Below are 11,935 nucleotides of genomic sequence, written 5' to 3'. Positions count from 1 at the left end.
ACGAACCGACACAGTTCCCTATAAAAGTGGGCACACGACGTTCGCCAAAGAGGGGCTTTTTTTTACCCGTTGAAGGTTAAAAGCAAAGGATTCGAAGACTCGTCCACTTTAACTCGTCCGCGTTCTAAACTCGTTCATTACTTGCTAACTCGTCTAAGTTGTATTGTAACCCGTCTTTTGTGTTTCGACACCAATTAATAGAAGAAAACTTCGACCATCCTTTTACCGAACTTAAACATTCTAATTGTGACCGATTTAGACATCAACACTTTATTATATAAAACACAAGTCATCTGTCCCACCAAATTAAACCACATCAGATTTATTTTCTATTTTTATAAAAATCAAATAAAAATAGTTACATCAAATCGTGTGAAAAAAAAAAATCCAAAAGAAAAAGAGAAACTAAATCTTTTCCATTTAACAAATTTTACTCCCTAAACATTTTAAACAATTGAACTTTACTAACACGACAGAAAATAAAATCTCTCTTCAACTGCTGCTCCCCATTATCTCTATTTTTTCTCCACGATCTCTGAGTTTTAATAAAGTGTCACTAATATAATTCTCACTTAATTAAAAAATCATATTCATACTTTCCTCTAATTGCTTCGTCCTCCATTGGTCTATTCCAAAATCTAGATCAATGGAAAAGGGAGAAAGCGAAGGAGACGACATTGAGTCAAAAGAAAAGGAAGGATAAGAAACTGTTGACAAAAAGGTATGATTGTCACCATGGAGGAACCTAAACTCTGATCAGATTTTAGGGTTTCATTAATCTCATGTCTTTCTTTTTGCAATTCTTTTATACAACTATGAAAGCCACTTTTCTTTCTCAAATTTATCTGCATTTGTTTCTATTATCCCCAAATTTCTTACAACTTTCTCTCTTTCTTCTTAATATGATCTGAAGACGCATTGCTTCTCCACCACTAGCTTGAGGGATATTATACTACATCATCGATAAAAAAATATCTATGTTTTTCATCAATGAACTTGAAAAACTTTCGGCCAAAAGGATAATTCATCATCAATGAGTATTCTTTTTTTTAATCTGTTTATTTTATACTTTAATCTCATTTATGTTTTCGTTTTGATATGGTAACATAGGAAGATGGATGGGAGGCCCATGAAACAAAAACAATTTCTCCAATCAAGGATTCTTGCACATTCAATCGGTGAGATCTAACTCTTTAGTCGATCTCAATATCAAAAGTTTTATCATCTTTAGTTACGAATCCATGTCATTGTTAGTTTTGCTAATCATGCCAAAGAGAAACCTTTACAATTCAGTTTTTGTGGCTCACTTCTCTGTCATTTTTTCCTTACTAACATACCAATCCATTTTCTTATAGATTCTAGGAACAATTGAGTGGTCATATGATATCTATTTCGCTGTACCACTTTTGGGTTCATGCATATGAAATGATTTAGGTATAGTGAGTAATTCATCCTCAAATCTTTGTTTGTTTTATGGGATTTTGCAGCACGGGTAGGACTTTAATTTCGTCTTTTGTTATGCATGAGATGAACAAGACCAAATGGAACAACAACAACCACAAGATTAGTCTTCTATTTCACACAGTCAAATTCAATTCTTCTCTCTAAGACATATTTTATATGCCTTTATTTTTTATTCGTAATATGAACTTTTTTCCTACATCATTCATATCTTTGAATGTCTAAATTTAGTTATTTGAAAGTGTGTTTTACCTTCCTCTAGGTGGGAAGACTACAAGTACAGTTGCAGCAAGAGAGAGATAGGAAATTAGCCCTGGAATCAAAACTCAACGTGTCAAAATGAAATCAACCTATTGCAGAAACAATTTGATAAAAATGTTGCTCTTCATCAAATTATAAGTATGATTTGTCTTTCTGTACTTGAATTCTTCTTCATAATAATTCTTCTTTTTGTTTCTCTTACCCTCTATCAAATTGGTCTCAGGCCAAGTTTTGTTCGTAACCATCTTAATATATATTCGATGCTACTTCCATATGTTTTTTTCTAAAGTTGATGTGTGATTGTTGGAATTTAATTTATACTAAAAATGGTCTTTATATTTGTATGTAGGTTTGTTATGCTGGAACAATAGATTAAAAAAAGAAAAAAAAGCATAACAAGTTTGACAAATTAGTTGAAATAAAAACGAAATATTAGGCACTAACAAAATATAAATACATAGCTTACTTCCTGTATATATCATTTATATTCGTTTTTAAAAATCTGGATGTATGGATTGCTCTTAAATATGTTAATTAAATGATTTTTATTTTTCCTTTGGAACAAAGAGACAACCAAGAAAAAAACACCAATTTACAAAAAAAAATTAATAGATGAAGACAAGACATAACACGTAACCTATTGAAAAATAATAACTCTTCAAAAACCATTTACAGCAAAATTGGATTCGGAAAACTTTTGTCAAATTAAACTGATTATAGTGCAAACAATGTATAATTAGTTACATATTATTTGATCACAAATAATAATTTCGTGCGTATGCACGGGCCAAATACTAGTTGTATATATTTTCCCGAGTAAAAAGATTTGATCTAAACGATTGCCGATTGCGGATTTTGTTCCTCGGATAGGTTTTATTGTTTTTCTTCTCTCTGGCGTCTCAGATTCGATAAGAAGCGAGAGAGGTGGGTCATTTAACCTTCCGTGTTCATCTTGATTTAAGACCTAAGTTGTTTTTTTCTTTTTTTGTTAAAAGACCCAAGTTTTCCAAATTCTGAGTTTGAGTTTGATTTTCTTTTTTAAGATTTTAATGTCCTGCATGAAGGCAGCGCCGAAGGCAGAAGCGGAGGCAGAGGCAGGGGTGGAGGGTGTTGCACCAACTCAGGTCTGGTGGGACATAAACAGGTGTCCGGTTCCCGATGACGTTGATGTAGGTCGGGTCCGTCCGTGTATAAAACGGGCGTTGGAGAAATTAGGCTACTCTGGTCCTCTCACCATCACTGCCATTGGCATACTAACAGACGTCCCTCCCAACTTCTTGAAAGAAGTCTATTCCCTCTGGAATCGGTATTTATCACGTCCCCCGTGGTTAGTAATCCTTTACCCAATTATGTCTTTCAACATCCAAATTGAATTGGTTACATAGTGTTTCTATTTTTTTTTTTTTTTTTTTTTTAANGAAGTTTTTTTAAGTTTCTGAAACAGATATCGTTGACATTACGGCAACTATGCTTTATTGGATATGGGCGAATCCACCCCCGGCTAATGTAATGCTCATATCTACTAGGGCAATGTTTTCCGGTACTCTTGACGTGCTATATAGGTATGAATACAACATTGTTCGGTCAATATCTCCAGAAGTCCCCTCCGCTTCCACTTCCACTTCCATCTGGGAATGCTTACTGGCAAGTTTACTGGCAGGTAGGTATTTGTCCTCTCTCTCACAACAGTACCGTCTTTAGATATAATTACATGTTTCTGAACTATTTCTTTTAAAGATGATGCTATGGAATCATCAGGGGCACTAGAAGACAAGAGTAGTGAAACGGGTGAATCTGCCTTGCGTTGTGAGCAATGCAGTGTTACTCTCCAAGGCATTGAAAATTTCACCACCCACCTCAAGAGTGGAGAACATTTACATAATGTAAGCATCCTTCCTAGCCAATGACAGACATTTGAATTTATTTCTTGATCCTAATGTTTTTTTATCTTTTTCCATGAGCAGGCGCAATATTACCACAAAACGAAGACGAAGTAAAGAAGTAGAAGACGACAAGGAAGATATAAGAGAGTTGATGTTTTGTCTTCAAACATATCCACTTCTCCACTTGCTTTATATATAACATAAAGTAGCTGTGAAAGCTTTAAACATTTTTAAAGTGTTAAGTCTATTACCAATCAACACCAAAAAAAGACAAAATAAAATATAGAATTCTAAACTTTGCCTTAATATTACATTAATCAAGAAAAACTAATGATTAAATAGTGATTTAAAAGTTTGTATCCAGTTTATTTTGGTTCTTTAGAGGAACTATATAACTATACGAGATATAAGAAAAATTTAAACTTTAAAATGTTATGAAACTTAAACATATTAAATTTTTAAAATATTACAAGACGGGATAGATGATGAAACAAGTTCAGATCACTATTAATAATTTGAAATATCATTACTTCAGTGTTACAATAGATAATTCATCGTTTCATGAATTTGTTAACATCATCAGTAATAGAATATCAGACATATCTAATTGAATTGATTAAATTACGATTATGTAAAAAATAAATTGTTCTAGCGGTATACCCCGAGTTTGAATTTTTAGTCTAAAATCTAGTAAGAGGTGATAATTGACTATAGAGAAACGGTTTCACGAGCTTTAAGCAACAGTGCAAGAATAACTACTTCTGCTTAGAAAAGGAAAAAAAAACTACTACTGCTTTCGGAACCTTGAATGCGTTTCATAACTGATTAATTAGTTCTGATTCTCCAATTTTTATTGCATGTGGTCTATGTGGTATACATATTTTTTTAGGTCAACAAACTATATGATATATTTCATTAAATTGACATTTTCTTGATTTGCTTCTAAGCTACACTGTGTAATATTAATAAGGGATCTACCAATCAACTATAGTGCTTAAAATACCTAAAAGAAAACCTGTGGAAACTGAAAAGGATTATATGCCAAGTTCTTTGTCTTATCACAAAGAAGATGTAAAGATATATACTGTACATGGCCGGTTTATATTTTATATATGAAATATTATGCACATAATTGATGTTTTTTTTTGTTATCTACTATTAATTTAATAGTAATTTTTTTTGGGTATATAGTAAATTTGACAACTACAAAGTTACAAAACAAAGCAAGAAAAATAGATAATATATTCAAAACCTGAGATTTTGAATACTGCTAATATACTTACCATTCAGAAAGAATCTATGATTTTAAACAATGTACTTATAAAAGTATTTATAAGAAACCTAAAAAATATTAAATACGATTTTTTTTATTCTAGTATAATTAGAATCCTATAGATGGTTTGGCATGTATAAAAAGAGAAGATGCACGAGATTTTAAATTTAAGGAATCGTCCTATACAAATGAGTTTGTTTGCTTTGGTTCAAATTCAAGGATCATGGATAAGATTATCATATAAAAATATAATACTACGCAAGATTATAAAAGCCGACCGTTGGACTGATAATGCAAATTTAATAACAACAAAAAACGCGTACACTACTACAGTATCCTATTAAAAAACCCAACCAGGGTTCCGTTGTACCAATACAAAATTATAGTATCTCCATCTTACACAATTGGCAGTATTAGTAAATCCAATAGCATCATCATCTCACATGAATAATCAAATAATATGCTCAAGCACGCTGCCTCAAAATCGCAATATTTCAAATAACCTAATTGTTATACATTTTTTTGGTGTCTTTTTACGAATCTACAAAAACTGTTTGAAATAATGTATTATACTAGATTTTAAGCCGCGGTACACTGCGTATATATAATTTTTATTACTATTTATATTTTTATTGTATTTGTTTGTTAAATATTGGATGTTTTCTATATAAAGAAATAACTAAATTTTCTGATCATTTGTGCGTCTAAATGCAGAGCCGGCCCTTGACACAGATAGATAAAGCACATATTTGTGGCCTCTAAATAAGATAGTGAATATTCGGCCATTTTTTTCTAAATACTTCATTAGTTATACTGGTATAAAGGTAGGATATTAGCACCAAATGTCAATGATTCAAATCTTTTCTAATCTTCTTTGTGTTTTTCAAGTTTTTTTAAAAAAATATTAATGTATAATTGGCCCCACCAAAAAAATGGGTTTTTGGCTTTAATACTTTCAGAGAAGACTCTGGCAAAATATTTATATTAATTTTTTAATCCGCAATATACTTTATTATCATTTGTTTGTTATATTTAATTTGTTTTGTTTAGTGTTTGAGATTCTATTTTGAATGTTAATTATTATAACAAAAAATAAAAGATCTAAATACATATTAAGCCATTTATAAGCTATGATTAAAACACATTTTTCCTAATGATTGAATTATTTTACACATTCTTAGTTAAATCAACTTAATTTTTATGTGTCAAATATTCTAATATTAATAATGTTGACAAATAATAAAATGAGGATTTAACATGTGTTAGCACAAATTTAATGCTGTTTTATTATTTCCAACATAACCCATATACTATATAACCATATTATATAGTATTTTAATTTTTTTTTTACATATTTGTAATATTTTAAAATTTTATTAAGTTTATATATATTAATTATAATATTTAAATAAATGTGAATTAAAGTTTTTCTTACGTTAAGAATCAAAACTCACAGGTTTTAAAAACAAAATAGGAATCAAATTGTTGTTTTATTTGTTTGCAAAGGATTTATAGATAGAATATCTTTAATACACAATAGAAAATGTGGTTAAATATATCATAGTTTCTATTTCCATATTTATTATGTTGTATTTTTTTAGTTGGAATAATATATAAAATATTTAAGAAACAAAATCTGAAATAATGTTATTTTTGGAAACTTTTTAGAAATTAATGTTGTAAATAAATTTTTAAATAAACAAAACTTAAAGGTCATAACACAAAATGTACTTAAATAATATTATTCTAAATTGTTAACAGGGACAAATTTGCTTCCACGGCTTTCTATTTATAATCCAACCTTTGAGTTTTTTTTTTTTACTTTAAAATTTTAAAAGAAAATACTCCACCCAGATATGGGGAAACATTTATCGCGTGGCTTGTTGTGATTTGTTGACAATGCCTTAGGCGCACATTAGCTTTAGCCTCGCGTCTTCGTTTGAAAATGCCTGTGGGGTAAACTGACGTGTCGTCGGGATAACGTCCAAAGTATTTTACAAAATTGGTGTTATACTTTTTAAAGATCCAGTTATACCCCCTACTATTCCTGATTATGACATTACAATCCATATTCATATGGACATTTTATAAGTTTATTTTCCAGATAGTGCATGGTTGAGAATCCAAATATCGTATTATTTTTTTGAAACCGTCGTATCAAAAATACTATTTAGTTTATGAGTGACAATAAGTAATAATATATTTTATATATAAGTTATCGTGATTATATTTTTTATATTGTCATTGGTCAAAATTTTAGATTATTGTGTATTTTTTTAGTAATATTTTCTGATAAAAAAATAATTATTTTTTGTATGGCTGTCTGTAATCATATTTCTTACATCTAACCACACCAGAAAACAATAAAAGTATATATTTAAAAAAGTATTTTACCATCCAATATTTAAAATTTTGTGTAACTCAGTTTTGAATATGAGAAAAAAATTATTAAAATTTTTCTGATACTTATAACTAGCTTTTAACCCGCCATACATCACCAGAATATATTTTTTTTTAAAAAATTATATTAAAAAATATGTTATAATTGTTTGTTATTTTGTGGGTTTTTATAAATTTTTACCTTGTATAGTTGTAAATAGTTATTGAATTTATTCCGTAGTTTACCATGAAACAAAAAAAAATTATAAGTAATTTTTATAATTTTTAAAATGATAAAGTTCTTTGATTCCTTTTAATATAGATGTTACAATATTATTTAGGTTTTATCCCGCGGTACACCATATTAGTGTGTTTTTTTATATAGAATAGTATAGAGATATGTGGGAAATAAAAGTAACTTTATTGGGTTGATGTATATACAAATTAATTATATTCATTTGGAATTTGATAAACTAAAATTAATTGGTGTAAAAGTAAACAGATCATGTTACTATGTATAACACTAGTGCACATATAAATGTTGATTGAATATATTCCAAACTCATATGCCAATTCTATAAAAAGTTTGCCAAAAAAAAAAATGCCAATTCTATAAATTATGAAATGAGTTAATAATTAATTTATTCATTTATCTTGGAAGGCTTTAATTCTATAAATTAATCCCCAGAATAATTTGTATAAGTATTATATTTAATTTTATAAGATTTTGTAGATTTTTAATTTTAGTATTCAAATTATAGGACTTTTTTTTAGTGTGTTCAAAGTTTAACTCGTGCTACATGTATATTCTAATAATATATTTATCACGTGGTACACATTCAAGATTATTTTGCAAGAACTAAAATATTTTGATATGTACATTTTTTTAACATAAAAGAGAGATATATAAACATATGGAAATAGTTATATTAAAAAAATCGATTACATAAATAAGAAAGGGAAAGTGGGTTCCCATTGAAACATCTGAAATAGAGTTGTTTGGGAAGTTTTGATTTTTTTGTTTAGGATTGAGAATACTACGGTTCATAAATCTGGTTGTATGTTTAATATTTAAACGATGATGACAATAATTTAGGGAGTTGAAGATATTATATTCTATTTTTGTATGAAATTAGGCTAGGATCCCAAGATAATTTAGTAAGACTGTATTCAATTAAAGATTTCCGAAAGAATTTTTGTTTCCAACTTTCCACAGTTTAGATTATTTTGTTAGGCTTTAGAATACTACGATCCATAAATCGATTTTGAAATTGCTTATTTCGATTTTGTTCTTTATTTTTTTTAAAAAATATCTTAATTATAATTACAATGGATGTAAATTTTTTTCAACTACAAGCTTTCTTTGCGTAAACTGCTGCGACAATGTTAATAGAGATTCGATTACTACATTTCTTTTGTTTGTTAACACTTGTTCCATCTATTTGATTTCGCATATAATTTTGGATCTTTGATTAAAAAAAACTTAGGGGCGATTTATGTAAAATTATTAATGTTGAGGGATTAAAATTTAAAAAGTCGCCGGAAACAACACATTTCGATCGAGATTCAACTAAAAGGGGAAAAAGAAAAGAACCCATTGAAGAGGGGGAGAGAAGAAGATCGGAGGCGACGACGGTGATGACGATGGACAGAGAGAAGGAGAGAGAACTTGAGCTCGAGAGTGCAATGTACACAAACTGTTTGCTTTTGGGTTTGGATCCGAACGTGATCGGACTCGGAGCCTCCAATGGCACCCCTCGGGTCGGGTTATTTCGCCATTCCAATCCAAAGCTCGGTGAACAGCTTCTCTACTTCATCCTCTCCTCTCTTCGTGGCCCTGCTCAGTCTGCAAAGGTTCGATTTCTTTCTATCTTCNGTCGCCGGAAACAACACATTTCGATCGAGATTCAACTAAAAGGGGAAAAAGAAAAGAACCCATTGAAGAGGGGGAGAGAAGAAGATCGGAGGCGACGACGGTGATGACGATGGACAGAGAGAAGGAGAGAGAACTTGAGCTCGAGAGTGCAATGTACACAAACTGTTTGCTTTTGGGTTTGGATCCGAACGTGATCGGACTCGGAGCCTCCAATGGCACGCCTCGGGTCGGGTTATTTCGCCATTCCAATCCAAAGCTCGGAGAACAGCTTCTCTACTTCATCCTCTCCTCTCTTCGTGGCCCTGCTCAGTCTGCAAAGGTTCGATTTCTATCTATCTTCACTCTCTCTCTCTCTCTCCATCTCTCAATCTCTCCATCTCTCTCTCTCTCTTGGCTCACTCGTTACGAAATTGGTTTTGGAATTCTGGAATCAGTCGTTTGATTTTGGGTATTTTCTTGATCTCTCAGGATTTTGATAAGGTTTGGCCAATTTTCGATTCGGCTCAATCTCGCGATTTTCGTAAGGTAACAAAAAAAAAAAAGGGGGCTTGAGAAAATGAAGTTTCTTTGGTGTTTGTTTGTGAGCAAATTTGTTTTCTTTTTTGAATTCTTAGTTTACTTTAACACTAGAAATTATGCATCTGAAGGTTGTTCAAGCCATTATAAGCGAGCTTGAATCACAAGGGGCATTACCAAGGAGTAATTCGAGGGTTTCATCACTAGCCACTTGCTGTGGTCCAAGGTTGGTTGATGTGATTCTTATGTTTATGTTCCATTAGCGTTTCTTTCTAGTGCTTGATAATGAGCAAACTAGTTAGTCTTTTCTGCTTTGTATTCGTTACGCATTTGAGGCTTAGCTATCTCTACTTAGTTAGTCATTTCTGCTCCTGGGTTTTTATCTGTTGTTCGAGGTAATTGACCAGCATTATGTGATCTGATATGTATATGTGGTACCTCTTGTTTTTGATTGCAGATTTGTGGAGCTCTTATGGCAACTTTCACTGCATGCATTAAGAGAAGTTCATAGGCGGACATTTCCTGCTGATATTGCTTCCAATCCTCTGCCTTCTTCTCTGACAGATGTATCCTTCTCACATGCTGCTACTTTGCTTCCTGTGACCAAGGTAGTACCAAAAATGTTACTTTGAAGATTGTGTTTTATAGTTTCACCTGTCTATGTAAACCTTGCTGACGAGTGCACGGGATAACTTAAAAATGTGCGTGTAAATGGATTTTCAGGCCCGGATGGTGCTTGAGCGTCGCCGGTTTCTTAAAAATGCAGAGACTGCGGTACAAAGACAGGCCATGTGGTCTAATTTAGCCCATGAGATGACTGCAGAGTTCCGTGGTCTCTGTGCTGAAGAGGTATGACGTTATTTTTTGGTGAGATGTACTCAATTTTGTTGTCATATTGGCTTAGATTAATGCATTTCATTTTCTGTTTCGTTTGCATCAGGCTTACCTGCAACAGGAACTAGAGAAACTTAACGATTTGAGAAACAAAGTGAAGCAGGAAGGAGAAGTGTGGGATGACCTTGTGTCTAGCTCCAGTCAGAATTCTCATCTAGTTTCAAAGGGAACTCGGTTATGGGATTCTATCATGGCTCGTAAAGGTAAGGTTTTATGCTGTTCTATTTGTTCGGAAGAGTTAATACAGAGATAGGTACTTATAATATGAATTGTGCAGGAGTTATATACTGTAGTTTATAGTTATGTTTTTTGTCACTATCTTCAGGTCAGCATGAAGTTCTTGCGTCAGGTCCCATTGAGGATTTGATAGCTCACAGGGAGCATAGGTAACTGCCTCTTGTAAGAAACACGGCCTGAATCCCACTTACCCAATTACTGACATCTGGGTTTCTTTTGATCTGTAGGTACCGAATTTCAGGATCGGCCCTACTTGCAGCGATGGATCAGAGTTCTCAAGTTCCTCGTGCAGAATTACTCTCTGCCCATTTAGATGATCCAGCCTTGTCACTTGCGGATGAAAACGAACTAAGTGATGGATCGTATGCAAACATGCATGACCACTCTTTAGTAGACAGTTTCGAATCAGCCAGCTCACAAGCAAGTGATGAAACACTTTCTCGAGTAGATGATAGAGGTGGAAAGGTCAACCAGACAGTCGATGTAGCGGAAGTCATAAGGCGCTGGACACATGCATTACAGCGTATTCATAAACAGTCTCTTCTTCTGGTATGTCATCTCTTGTCTTGTTATGGATATTTTTTTTCCCTGTAGTATGTTTTACCATTCTCACTATTTATACGGTGGCCTTCAATGCTTTAATGCTCCACATTCTGTTTTTCTCTGAGGAATTCAGTTCCATTGATTTATACTTATTTTCCATCTGTCTATGCTTCTAGGCTAAAGCGAATGATGGGGATGGTCCAGATATTTTACGGACTGCGAATGATGGTGGTACAAGTGGGCATGTTGAATCATTGGCCGCAACTTTGACTGAACATCAACAACATTTAGCTAGCTTTCAGGTGAATGTGTTAGCTTGTTTGTTCCCTTTTTTAGAAATTGCTATTGGCTAACTGGAAGTCAAATGCTCAACATATAGAAAAGAAAGCTGCTTTTCTTTAAGGACATTGATGAAAAATGTCAAAGACTCAAAGCTGATAGATAAACCCTACATCAGTATCAAAAAAATTCTTNGGATAAGGTCTCAGCCAGTCCTACATTAAAGCTTCCACAGTTATTTAGCTCCACTCCTACTTCTTCTGGTAAAGGTGGAAATGCACAAAAGCGACAGACAATGGCTTCTCAGGTCAATAAAATGGAAAGCTTGTCTGA

General features: G+C 32.3%; 1 protein-coding gene across 2 annotated transcripts in view; it reads left to right on the top strand.

The window, feature by feature from the left end:
* Positions 8,824-11,935, top strand: part of LOC104724440 (AUGMIN subunit 6-like) — a 10,015-nt gene continuing 6,903 nt past the window's right edge. Inside the window, exons 1-8 of one of the 2 annotated variants that reach the window (XM_010442930.2) lie at positions 8,824-9,111; positions 9,602-9,658; positions 9,781-9,875; positions 10,107-10,257; positions 10,373-10,498; positions 10,590-10,746; positions 10,869-10,929; positions 11,008-11,329. In XM_010442930.2, coding sequence (XP_010441232.1) covers positions 8,896-9,111; positions 9,602-9,658; positions 9,781-9,875; positions 10,107-10,257; positions 10,373-10,498; positions 10,590-10,746; positions 10,869-10,929; positions 11,008-11,329 — 1,185 coding nt within the window. In that variant the 5' untranslated portion in view covers positions 8,824-8,895. Of the gene's footprint in view, positions 9,112-9,168; positions 9,453-9,601; positions 9,659-9,780; positions 9,876-10,106; positions 10,258-10,372; positions 10,499-10,589; positions 10,747-10,868; positions 10,930-11,007; positions 11,330-11,935 lie in introns of those variants that run through there. The other variant, XM_010442929.1, reaches the window with a different exon arrangement.

The sequence above is a fragment of the Camelina sativa genome, chromosome 11 (genome assembly GCF_000633955.1).
Source record: "Camelina sativa cultivar DH55 chromosome 11, Cs, whole genome shotgun sequence".
Classification (NCBI taxonomy): Eukaryota; Viridiplantae; Streptophyta; class Magnoliopsida; order Brassicales; family Brassicaceae; genus Camelina; species Camelina sativa.
The sequence above is the reverse complement of the archived record's forward strand: the minus strand, read 5'-3'. Positions and strand labels throughout refer to the sequence as shown.